Source organism: Nematolebias whitei, chromosome 16 (assembly GCF_014905685.2).
Source record: "Nematolebias whitei isolate Nwh7 chromosome 16, NemWhi1, whole genome shotgun sequence".
Taxonomy (NCBI): domain Eukaryota; kingdom Metazoa; phylum Chordata; class Actinopteri; order Cyprinodontiformes; family Rivulidae; genus Nematolebias; species Nematolebias whitei.
In genome coordinates this window covers 5,426,501-5,439,830 of record NC_056513.1, presented here as the reverse complement: position 1 = coordinate 5,439,830, position 13,330 = coordinate 5,426,501, and the positions used below count along the sequence as shown (strand labels likewise).

General features: G+C 41.0%; 1 protein-coding gene across 1 annotated transcript; it reads left to right on the top strand.

Annotated features, from left to right (window-relative positions):
- The first annotated feature begins 2,857 nt into the window (after positions 1-2,857).
- rtn4rl2a (reticulon 4 receptor-like 2 a) lies at positions 2,858-5,227 on the top strand. The gene is given in 5 exon segments (XM_037690070.1): positions 2,858-2,959; positions 2,962-3,069; positions 3,654-3,880; positions 3,966-4,199; positions 4,367-5,227. Coding segments are annotated over 5 exon segments (1,518 nt in total). The 5' UTR covers positions 2,858-2,871.
- Positions 5,228-13,330: the final 8,103 nt, after the last annotated feature.

The following is a 13,330-nucleotide window of genomic DNA, read 5'->3' as shown; positions in this document are numbered from 1 at the left end:
ATGTGTGTGTGTGTGTGTGTGTGTGTGTCTTGTAGACATGCAGAAATTAAAATAAAAACAGGTTGTAAAGTAAAAAAAAGTAACTCTGGAAAATTTTCCCTCATATGAATGGTTAATGTATCTTTAAATCAAAACTGGTAAACAAATGTAAACTATAAAATGTATTTGTTTGTATTTCATGAAATATTTCATAGTTGGCAAGAAGTATGTCCATGCGGTTCCTACTGCTGATCTCATGCTGCTGATTATCTTATGCTTCTGTATTCATTCACCCCCATCTGCTCTCCACAGACTCATGTTCGGGCTGCTGTTGCTACGCCGTATTGTTTTACATCATTAGTGTTTAGCGTATATCTTAGATCCTTATTTACTGTTTCTTTTTATACTTTATATTTTGCCATTTTGGGGTGAAACTGGGACGCTGTGTACATATTTTCCTTCCACCTCATGTACCACATGTGACGGAAACGACAATAAAGTTGACTTGACCTTGAAGCAGCTTTAAATCAAAAGCCAAAATAAAAAGATTAGTCTTAGGCAAGAATTTGTCACCGTAGTCTGACTGGTGCATGGATTTAAAGAAAATCCTTTTTATGTTTTGATCTGGATTATGGGACATACTGTATTATTTTCTCACCATGTTTTCTGGCAATGTAGGAAAGTGTCTTGGTCAGTTCTTTTTAAACGTTTCATAAATAAAAATAATTTTGACAAAGGTTTGGCTTCACTTTTGAACATAGCTGCATATAAATAAATAAAACAAGTCCATTCTAAAATGTAGAACGTCTTCAAAAGCTTGATTTTCTACTATTTTCCATCAGGCTCTCTGCAGCCATGTTGTCCCAGTTTATTTTTTACACAAGTTTCAGTTTTGGGCAGGTTTAATATCAAGTTTACAAGATGGAATTTATTATCAGGTTTTGCATCACAACCACAACACCTCTTTTCTTTCTCTTCGTGATTCTGACACTTTAAAAAGTGATTTAATTAGTTTTTCTGACGCTATAGCCGTTTGTGATGCCGTGTTACTGTTCAGACACAGAGACAGCTTGACGTGCAGACACGCAGCTCAACAGACTTCAAGTGGCGCTCATGCTCGGGCATCTGCTGTGTTTTGTCTTCTTGCTCTTTGCACTACTTGTCAATTTGTATCCATTTAACAACATCAAAAAAAAAAAAAAAGAGTGTGATGAAAACTATGAGTTCAGTTCACAGACAAGGTTAAATTTGTTTACACACTTTTTTTTACAAAAAGGTCAAAAAATCATTAACGGTGACTGAAATTTGAAGCTGACAAAAGTAATAAAAGCAACAAAATCAATAATAAAAAAGAGTTATTTATTTAGAATTTTGGTTAAACAGAATAAGAATAAGAATAATAAATAATATATAATAGTAATAATAAAAATAATAATAATTAAAAAATGTCGCTGTTGTCCATTGTTGTCATCGTTCTTTGTTGAAATCAGGTCTCTCTTGTAAATGAGTCCTTGAGGCTCAATGGAATTAACCTGTCTAAATAAAGGTTGAATGAATAATAATAATAATAATAATACTAATAATAATAATAAACTAAGAAAGCAGGCAACGATAGCCTTAACTGAATAGTTTGTTGAGCTATTTTTTTGTTGTGAATCTTTTCTTTTTCAAGTGATCTCTGTAACGGACACTTCTGCACCAGCTGTCTCAGGTGTGAGGGTTCCTCTCCAGACTGTATATGTTTCAGCATAAAAGCTCAAGACTATCAAGGCATTCTGGAGCTAAATGTGTAGCTCAGTGACTGAAAGCTTCAGCTGCATGTCATGTGTCCTTGAACAGGATGAACTAAACATTGGTGTATCTGAAGTGGCTTTCTGAGCCCTGATCTAAGTCTTGTTGAGCATCTGAGGAATGAGCTGCAATCTGGAGAAGGAACCCTTAAAACCTGAGACATCTGGAAGGGTTTGCTCTCAACGAGTGGACCAACCGGTGAAGAAGTGTCACAGAAATCACTGGATTGTAGTGAAAAAGTTGTGCAACACAATATTCAGTTGAGGCCATTCTTTTTCTCAAGGCCATTATTTAATTTTATAAATATTTGTTGAACCAAGAATCCAAATCAGTGCCTAATTTTCATTCTTAAAGTTATCTGTTTTAAAATATTTTTATTGACCTTTCAGGGTTTTTCTTTTGACAAAGAGGTGCAAACAATTTTCCCTGCGCCTGTGAACATCTCAGTTTGCCCTTGCATAATTAAAACAACCCTTAAGAGTCCATTCCTTCCTTGTCGAGTTATTTGTCATTGCATATCTTCATCATCATTAATTATGTCAGTGGCTATAATTAAAATACAAACATCATAACTGCGCATGTCAAAAAAAACAAATAAACAAACAAACAAAAAAAAAAAAACGACTTCCACAGTTGTTTTGAGTGACTCGATCCTGGAGATGATTTTTCTTTTCTTTGTGGCTGAATCAGATTTCGGGGGCATCCTTCTTTCCTAACAGAACCATCCAAGACTCTTTTCTGTATCTGTCGGCCTGTGCGCCGGAAACGAACCATAACAGTCTCTGAGAAATCCAGCCAGGAAACGAGCCTCTCCTACCCGTCCTCCGCTCCTCCACAGAGCCCAGTCATCATTACCGGGCACCGTGCCTCGGCTCCCCCCACCCCCCACCCCCAGATCCAATGTGCGTCGAGAAGAAGTCTCCTCCTCTCAGAGTCTGAGCGCACGTCTCCAACCAGCTTTACGCGCGTAGAAGCTCTCCAAGAGAATCCCCCTGCGGTCGGCCCCTCCCCTTTCCGTTTCTTTGCCGCCCTCATTCATTCATGACCCCGGCCGGTGACGTAGGAGATTCCGTGGTGCCCACTGCCGTAGGCAACGACGACATGCTGGAGTATAAAAGGGGCACAGGTAGCCATCAGCCGGCACACTCTCAGTCGCTCCGACTCGGGAACCAGGGCATCAGCGGAGATAGCAGGCTTTACTTCGCCCTCTTAGGCTAACTCGCTTTGGGCTTTGGTTCAGGATGGACAACCCTTCTCTTTCTCGGAGCCGACGAAGCTCCATCATGCGCTTCTGCAAAAGTAAGTTTCTTCTCCGTCCTCTTCGGATTTGGATACTTTAATCACGGATTTACTAAGAGCTGCTTCTGTTTCGTGGTAGAAATGGTGCAACATTTGTTACTTTTTTTTTTCTCATTGGGAGAACTTTGATAAAAAAATTGCAAGCTGCGTTTATAATTAGATGGAAGATAGTGAAGAAAACTTAATAGAAACTTGAATATGTTATGGATGATAATTGATAAATGGCACGTGCATGTTAAATGGAATGCAATAAGTGATTTTGGTGAAGCTTAAGATTTTACTGCACAGTTGTTTGTGGTTATGCTGTGCGTATAGACGCACCGCTGAGGCATAAAGTTCAGTCATATAAGATAGATAAAGCTTTAATGCTTCACTGCTTTTAAGATTTGTGTCTACAACTTAAATATCTGTGCGTCAAGGATGAATTAAATACACATATATACACAATTAAATTAGAGAAACTGTATAAAATGAGCGAGCGCACAGATGTCTGGGAGTTTGGACTCTCCATGCTGAAGGCGTTCAGCACCACGGCCAGCTCTCTCACCTCCTTCCGTCTCCTTCCTTTGTCTCCTCTCCTCCAGGCGGTCTCTCCCTCTGGCTGGTGGTCTGGCTGGTCCTCGGCAAGCCAAGTCCGGCATCGGCGTGTCCACACCACTGCGTGTGCTACCCGACGCCCATGACTGTGAGCTGCCAGGCGCAGAACTTCACCGCCGTCCCTGTCGGAGTGCCGTATGAGTCTCAGCGCGTTTTCCTTCAGAACAACCGGATCATGGAGCTCAGAGTTGGCTCTTTTGGCTTCGGAACTCAGGTAAGGGTTTAAAAAAAATAATTTATCTGTTAGTTCCAAATTAAATAGTGCTGAATTTAAAATTTCCGGATACGTTCTCCTGCAGGTTCTGTGGCTTTTCTCCAACAACATCACTTGGATTGAGGCAGGTGCTTTCAGTGAGCTGAGGGACTTGGAGGAGTTGGACCTGGGGGACAACCCCAACCTTCACAGGCTGGAAGGGGGAGCTTTCCGTGGGCTTGAGAAGCTCCAGAGCCTCCACATGCACCGCTGCCGGCTCACTGCCCTGCCTCATGACATCTTCCACAAGCTGTACAGCCTGCAGTTCCTCTACCTGCAGGTAGGGGGCGGTAGAGTCGGATAACTCTGACACAGACTCAGAGCCACCCACATTTGTTCCTTCACTCACAGCATCACGCTCAGTTACTGATATTACAAATCCAAAGCAGTATAGTTACTTTTATGATAAAAAAAACAAACAAAACATGATTTTTTTTCCTTTTTCAGGAAAATAACCTCCACTTCCTGCAAGACGACATCTTTTCTGACCTCATCAACCTAAGCCAGCTGTTCTTGCATGGCAACCGCATCCGAACCCTGTCAGAGAACGTGTTTCGTGGTTTGGTGAACCTCGACCGGCTACTCCTCCACGACAACCGCGTCAGGCAGGTGAACCGACGCGCTTTCCGAGACCTCGGCCGCCTGACCATGCTCTTCCTCTTCAACAATTCCCTGGCTGAGCTGCCCAGCCAGACCCTGAGGGACACACAGGGCATCGAGTTCCTCCGCCTCAATGCCAACCCCTGGTCCTGCGGCTGTGAGGCCCGTGCCCTGTGGGAATGGTTCCGTGAGGCCCGCGTCTCCTCCTCCGAGGTGATCTGCGCCTCCCCTTCAACCCGTCGTGGTCAGGACCTTCGCTTCCTTCGCGAGATGGACTTCGCCCTCTGCCCCCTGCCTGACCCAGGCTCCATCGCCGGCTCCACCACCACAACTTTCAGCACCAAAACCCGCTGGTGGTTTCACAAGAACAAGCCCCAGTCCTCTACAAAAGGCATCTTTGAGAAGGCCTCGGAGACCATCAAAGCTGGTCTGCATGGGAAAGGCCCCTCATCAACCACTTCAGTAGTCAAATATGAGCTGGGAGAAGAGGAGCTGGCGTTGCCCAAGCTTGAACCAGAAGAGTACTGGGAAAACTACGGCAACGAGGACTCTGGTGTCACCCTGCGGTGCATCGAGCTCGAATGTCCACCTGATTTCGAACTGACACCATCTTCCTCCTCACCCAGATTTTCATCACCCTCCTTACTTTTGCTACTATCTCTTTCTGTTTTCACCTACTGCCTCAACCTTTGTTTAGTCTTTGGCTGAATCGGACTCTTAGGGACACATCCCTTCCCTTCCAGTCTGTTTTAAAGGCTGAGGGATCCCTGTTAACCTCTCTACACCCCTTTGCCCACTTTGCTGTATGAGAATTCTCGAAGATCAGCACGGGAGATTGGGGGATGGTTAGATTCTGAATCTACCACCTATATAGGGCTTAACACTTTTTATGGCTGCTAAGAGTTCTTCAGCCACGATCATAAATCTCTACACTGCACAGGTATGACTTTCTGTGTCTTACCTGTATGCTACGATTCCCTGCAATCAGGGCTACGAGGGCTGAGTCCACCGCCAACGAGAAAGCAATTTGACAAGAGTTGTGAACGATGTTGTCAATTCCATCACCTCAACTTAGTCAGTACTGCCAGTGCTCATAGTGCGTCCAGTCAACTGGCTGCGACAAATGCTACAATTACTGTTAGAATCCGTGTGCAGTAATTACAATACTGTAACCACTTAAAGTGTCATGTAAATAGGTACGTATTCTGTGTTTGAACTGATCTCTGCGGTCCAGCACAATCACTTTCATTAGACTCCAGGAAAACTGTGAAGGCTTGTGCCTCTACGTGACAGAGCACTATGCACAGTGAGGGGGAAATATATACTGTGAAGAAAAGGAAGGGGAACGTCCCAGGAGGGGAAGCAACAAGTGCAATGATCTAGTTTGGGGGAAATGGAAATAGGAGGGGTTAGACTCCATGCAGCAATAAGGAAATAAATAAAGAGCAGCAAGTAAGGGAGCAAGGGAACAGTGTTGGCAGTAGAAGCAGCAACCTGCAGGATATAGGTATCCACTCGACTCATACCATCCAACATTTACTGTAAATATAATGTTGTTTTGCGACAACCGCATGGAGAGAATGCTTCCTGTCAGGAAGCCCAATATTTTGCTTGTGGATGTCTTTCTGTGACATATTGATATAATATGTGATGATTGTTGACTTGAATGCCAATGAAGATCTTGATAAAAAAGATGCACTGAATATTTCCTGTATCATGCTTCTTTTTGGAACAACGTTTAACGAATTTGTTTTAAACTGGAAAGATTGTTTTGGGTGTTTTGAAGGCAAATTATGACATCAAGAAGTAATCAAATGATTACAAAATTGCACCAAAAAAGTAACAGATTGCTGCTTGGTGACAAAACTGTGACTAAAAAAAAAAAAAGTCAGAGGACTTAAAGAACTGATCACACGGTCACGCCGAGTGGCTCTGGTTCTGACGGGCATCTGTGTGTGTGTACACAAGGCGATGAATGGATTCACAAGCTGGCAACACTGCAAAAGGCAAATACGTCACCGAGTTTATCACTTCTCTGACTCACCGACGAGCAGCGCCAAATGGACGGGCGAAGTGCAAATTGGATGTCTTGTGAATAAACTAAGAGAGCAGTGAGTTCGGGAGTTAGATTAAGACCAACAAGGAGAAGGTGAAGTCAGTTCGACGGGGAGTTGGTAACGCTCAGGACGCAAAAAGTTTGATTTAGGAGGAGCAAAAACTCCCAAAATAGACATCCGCTGCCAAGGTAGAACTCTGTTTTCTCCTCTGACCACCTAAAGGTTTACCGTTTTTCTAAAACCCTCTTCACGTCTCAAAGGATTCTTTAATGGAAGGTGATTAGTTGAAGGCTGAGATGTTGTGGGAGCGAAGGAGTGGGAGGGAATCTTAGTGATCTCCAGAAATATGCTTGCAGATACAATCAGAGAGCCAGTTAGCCTCTGTTCATTTCTATTTTCAGATTCAGAGGAACACTCTTTTTTCAGGTTTCATGATTGTGGGAAGTATTCAGTGCCATCTTGTTGTCTAGTCTCTTACCAAGTCTCCTGGAGGAGGTCAAACTGAGCCCGGGTGCTCTTCGGTGACGTTGAGGTCACTTTCAGACGACCAAAGTGCCAGTTATACCATTTCCCCCCCAGTTTACAAGTCCAGTTTGTCAATCTGCATGTCCAATATTTTGTATCTGAGAGAGAAATAGTAAATATTATATATCATAGTTTGGCTTATTTGTTATTTATTTTTACTGTACACAAAGAAGAATATGTTCTTGAAAGAATAAATTCATACTTGTTTTGACAAAGTGAGTTTTTCTTCCTGTGTGGGAGTTTTATTCTACGTTTTGGAAGCTGTCCAGTCAAACACCCTGAGCGATCAAACACACATGAACAGAAACACACGAACACACACACTCAGCTGGCCTTGTTCGCAGGCATCTTTTGGAGCTTTATACCTATTAATAAAAACACAACGGGGAGGCAGAATGTGCTGTATTGTTTTCAAAGTACAAGTATATATTCTGCACAAATATGACACCAACTTTAAAAGGAAACATAAAGACAACATGAGTGAAAAAACAGAAAATAGTTGGTAGTTGTAGCTTGTAGAACATCTAATAATCACATTTAGACAGAAGATTTAGGAATGAATTTTACTTTCCATCTACAGAGATTAGTAAATAGAAAGTTTTGTGTATTTTATCCATCACTTAAGGCAACAACATAATCACAGCTCAAACAAAAGTGTCAGCATTGGTAAGTTTATTGTACAATCTTTATCTTTTATTCATAAATCTCCTTTTTCCTGCATAGGGAGTTTCACACACGAGCAACAAATACCATCTTAAACAACCAAGAAGTATGTTTTCAGTAAATTATAAAAATTACCATAAAATGCTTAAAAAGGAATTTTTTTTAAGCAAGTTATGGTAGTCTTTGTTTTGGCTTCAATGCTTTGAAGAAAAACAGCTTTTCATACCAGATCAGGGAGTTTTAAAACTTTATTCTTCTACAGCAGGGCAGGTAAAGCTAAACAGAGTTCGGTGCAGGAAAATTACATGTGATGATGAGCACCATATTAAAAATGCGTTTGTTTCTTTCTGAAGAAAGGCATTTGAACACATAAACTTTAAAATTCACAATGAGACCAACTTTTGCAGCTCAGATTTGGTTGAAACACTTCAGTGATATTACCTTTAACCTAAAATTACATTGAAAGGTGCAGTTTCACCATTTGCTTCACATCAAGAACCCAAATTCACAACATGTTTTCTAGCTTCATGAGGTGAAGCTTATGGAAAAGATGTTTCATGGTGTTGTAGTCAAACGACCAATTAAACCAAATGTTTTGAGCAACTAAAATAAATATTTGAAATCATTTTCTTGTTTTGACCAATCAGAAGACACCAGATGATGCTAACAAATGAAGTCACATGCACATTGACCAAAGATCAACAATCTTCTGCATGAAAGCTTCTCTGAGCCGTCAGTGATCCTTAACGTTCTGTGGTGCATTTTTAGGCCAGACCACTGACTGGAGCAAGACACCTGTTCCCCATCTGCTCCCTGGGTGCCTAAAGCCTGCTGATCCACATGGGTGCTCGAATGCAGAGAACAAATGTCATTGTATGACAACACAAAGCACTTTCTTCACAGAGGAACTGTGTTTTCAATAACCTGACGAGAAATACAATTTAAAAAGGCAGTTTGAACAAATTTGGTTCAAGTCCTAAACTAAAAATGTTTACAGTCCTGCTGTAAAAATAAAGTCTCTCTGGAAACTCGTGCAAAAGAGGAGGAGCTCAGTGTCTGTGGAGACCAGTCGGATAAGAACAACTTTTTTCTGCATGTGATTTCATCCTGATCTTGTTTTACATTTACAACTAACTGTTTGCAGTTGTAAAAAGTTCCTTCAGTTTCGTTAAATTTTTACTGTTTTGCAAACTCAAACCTTTAAAACGATTTCTTGCTATCTGGAAAATAAAAGCGTTTGCAGAACAGAAGGAGGTGGGAACGAAATTGTTTATTGATTCTGCTTCACAAGCAGCTAAAATTGTTTTTGAGTGAAAATAAACTGGAACTATTAGACTTTAAAAGATGCATGGAGACGGCAGCTGTAAGAGTCAGACTGAGATGGTTTCTGTGAAAGGAACTGTAATTGCAGCACACTATGTGCACACAAAGCTGTAATTAAAACATGGATTTTCAGTTTAAACGATTCTACTATAGCCGACTCCTGGTCATATTTCAATAAAGCTTCAAAGTCTTTGCTGCCAGGTTATAAAAAAGTGACCGTTTACCATACGAGCATCTATTTCTTCTTCCTAACTGGTCTGGGAATCTTGTTGCTGCTGCACAGAGCTGCTTCGTCTTGTTTGTTTGTTTGCATCAGTTTCCTGTTATTCCTCTTGAACGTCATCAGCTGTGAAATTCTATTTATTTTAAATTTTTTGCACTGAGAGAGAAAATGAATGTGTGCAGACGTGAAAGAAGCAAGAATCATGTGAGTGGCAAAAGTTGAGTCCTGATGAGTGACTAAACAAAATCAATCTTGGCCAGAACAAGCTGCCAACATCTGCAAAGCTTTCAACATTGTGCAATGTTTTTCATCATTTGAAATATATATATATATATATTTTAAAGATAATGTTGCATACAAACAGAGACTAAATAAGGATCTGAGGAAGAACAGTTGTTGAAAAACGTTTTAACATAAAAATAATAAAGTTTGTTATCTCTGACCTTTGAAATAATTTCCGCATTTTAAAGAAAAACGGCAATAAAAACTAGAGAATATGCATTTCCTGCGAAAATGTAGTGCTGAAGAACTTGCTGAAAAACAGCTGAAATTAGCTAAAAAACATGTTGAATTCTAGTAGAACGGAAGAACAAGCCTTAATTAGCAGAAGAAAGCAGAAAGAACAGATTTTAGCTAAATTGGGTATAAATTAGCAGAAATGAGCACTAAAATTAGGAAATTTACTAAAAACAGTTGAAATAGCAAAAAAAAAAAGCTGAAAAATAGCTGAAAAGGCAGAAAGAAGCTTAAACTACTAGAAGGAAGTGGAAAGAGCTGGAACGAGGTAAAAAAAATGTGGAATTTGCTGAAAAGGTTAAAATTAGCATAAAAACAGATAAATAGTAGCTGAAATAGCAGAAAAAGCTTAAACTAGCAGAAAATAGATAAAGAAGCATAACAGCTGAAATGACCATAAAGAAGTTAATTAGGTTGAAAGTAGCAAAAAATTAACATGAAAAACTAAAATTTATCTGAAAACAGCTGAAATTGGCTAAAAATGCTAAAAAAGGTTGCTGAAAATGTACAACAAGCTTAAATTAGCAGATAAAAGTAGAAAGCACATGTTTGCCCAGTTACGCTGAAAGTAGCAAAAATGAGCACAAAAAGGTGGAAATTATCTAAAAAAAAGCTGAATTAAAAAAAAAAAAAAACAGCTGAAAAGTAGCTGAAAAAGCAGAAAGAAGCTGAAATTACAACAAGGAAGAGAAGAGTGCACATTTTTGCTGAATGAGGCTGAAAAAGTTTAAATGAGTGCAAAAATTGTGGCATTAGATTAAAAAAATTGGCATAAAAGAGCTAAACAGTAGCTGAAATGGCAGAAATACCTGAATCTTGCGAAAAGGAGCTGAAAGGAGAATATCATGCTGAAATTAGCAGAAAGAAGTTAGAAGAAGAACAAAAATGTTGTAGTTAGCAAGAATCTGAATGGAGCACAAAACAGCTGGAAAAACAGCTGAAATGAGCTGAAATGAGCTGAAAGTAGCTGAAAAAAGTTCAATTTTGCACAAAGAAGCTGAGAGAAGCTGAAGCAGAACAAAATATGAAAGGAGCAGTAAAAGGTTGTAAACAGATTGAATGATGTGAACGATGTAAAATGAGCTCAACTCATTTTCTATGAAAAAAAAAGTCAAAAAAGGCTAAATATTTCAAAAAGCTAAAGCTGCACCCAAACCAAACATCATAGCAGGATTGTCCTGAAAGAGCTGAACATTTTGATTCACGGTTTGTTGAAATAGCTTAAAAACTGCGGGACGAGAATCGCGCCAAAAAAACGTATGCAAGAAAAATGGATCACAGTAGAGTGGATGCTTCATGAACATTCATCCAGTAAGGAGGATGAATATTTGTACAACCTACAGTTTGGATTTGTTTCAATCACACACACATTTAAACTGCTGTTATTTTACTTTTACATGTCACCTTTAAACATCTGCCTTGCTTAATTTAACTCTTCAACTAACCAGTTTCACTCCGAGCAACGTTACGTCAGTCAGTCTGCACTCCATGCAAACAGAAAGCTTTAGCATTCTGCGAGCGCGCCGAAGACTCGGAGCTTGTCATGTCTATATAAGGATGAAAGCAGAGCACCACAAAGCTCATCCTTCATGCTCCTATTGGTCTCCAAGCTTTGGTTCGGCAGAAAAGATTCCATGACGCACCTTCGTTGTAGAGGACGTATGAACCGTGTGGGTTTGATTGGACGCTGCCCATGCCACTCATCTGTCAGAACGGGCAGAGTCTCAAGCAGTGCGACTGAGCTGGGGAGGTAGAGATGTGACTATGAGTCTGCCGGAGCTTCAGTTTGTTGAATAGATGAATAATAATTGCTCCCAATTTATCCCAGAGAAAAGAGGAAGCAACACAGAAACAGGGAGGAAGCTCTGCTCTCGTTCAAGTGCGTCACTATTTTATCACACTTCTCTCCACCTGCTGGGGCCCTATTTCCTTCTCTCCACCACACACACACATTCACACCCTCACTTTCCTCGTGCTCAAGTTCAATTTGCATGTTATTTAGCTTATTTTGTGTTCAGGAGTTGAATACGTGATATTCTTCAGGCTGTTTTTTTTTTTTTAACACTTTTACTTAGTTCCACGTGCTCTTTGTGCTCTTGTTTTCACACACTTTTAGAAAAGCAGCGTTGACGTCATTCTCTGTTTTCTCGTTTCGTTTCTTCACCTACAGTTGATTTTTTTCCGCACTTACTTCATGAACTGAAAGGTCGCTCTGATTCACACATTTTCTTTTGCTCATTCATAAAGTTAATTAGAAATGTAGTCCCCCCCAGTCCCTTATTATCTGTGAGATTATTTGGAAGCTCTGACCTGGTCCTTCTTTTTGTCAGCGTTCAAGCCAGTCTCGTGCAGAATCTTTGTGCTTTATTCATTCTTGTCTTTCATTTGGTCCTTTTATCACTCATCAAAGGCTGCAGAAGTCAAAGTGCATTTTATATCAAAGAGATGAGAACAAAAATCTAGTGTTGAGAGAAACCAACGTGACTGAAAAACCTTTTAAGTTCTGCAGCCACAAATCTTGTTTTTTATTGTTTTAATGCACAACCCGGGCAGCACGGTGGCGCAACTGGTAGAGCTGCTGCCTCTCAGCGAGCAGGTCCCTGGTTCAAACCCCGGTCCGGGGGCCTTTCTGGGTGGAGTTTGCATGTTCTCTCAGTGCATGCGTGGGTTTTCTCCGGGTGCTCCGGTTTCCTCCCACAGACCAAAAACATGCATGCTAGGCTGATTGGTAACTCTAAATTGTCCCTAGGTGTGAGTGAGAGAGTGAATGGTTGTTTGTCTCGTTTGTCTCTATGTGGCCCTGTGATGGACTTGCGACCCATCCAGGGTGTACCCCGCCCCTCGCACAGTGATTACCGGACATGGGCACCGGCAACCCGCGTGACCCAAGATGGAAGAAGCGGGTAAAAGATAATGGATGGATGGATTGATGGATTCATTATAGCAGGGTTGCTGCATTTTGCCATCGGTTGGTCTCTATGTTATCGCCTTTTGAAGAAGACATTGGCAGCAGTTTCGGTCATGACAAAACTGCCAAGTCTGTGTGAAGGTTTGGTTTGCACTACGGGTACTCAAAATCAGCTGATTTATGAGCTAAACCGTAAAATGGAAGTGATTTGAGAGAATCACAGGCCACTCGCGGCTTCTAGGACTCATCAGCATGTTGGAGTTGACCTTGAATGAGGCTCATAGCACGGATCAGTGGAATGTGCATAAATCTGGCCATTTTGGATCTTGAAAGTACCAGCAGGACTCAAGGCTAATGAGAAAAAACAGTCTGCCTGAAGAAAATCAACATTTGTGGCTTATCTGAATCTGACTCCCCTGTTTGGCCTCGGATGGGGGCCGACTGTCAAATTTCTCCTGGGACGTGGGTAAACTAAGGAAATAGCTTAATCTATAACACGGTGGCCTCCACCCCTGTTTAATGATGGATGGAGGCCTCCGTGTTCAACTGTCTCCCTCTTACAATGCTGTTATTGCTAGTATCACTCAGCCCTCTGT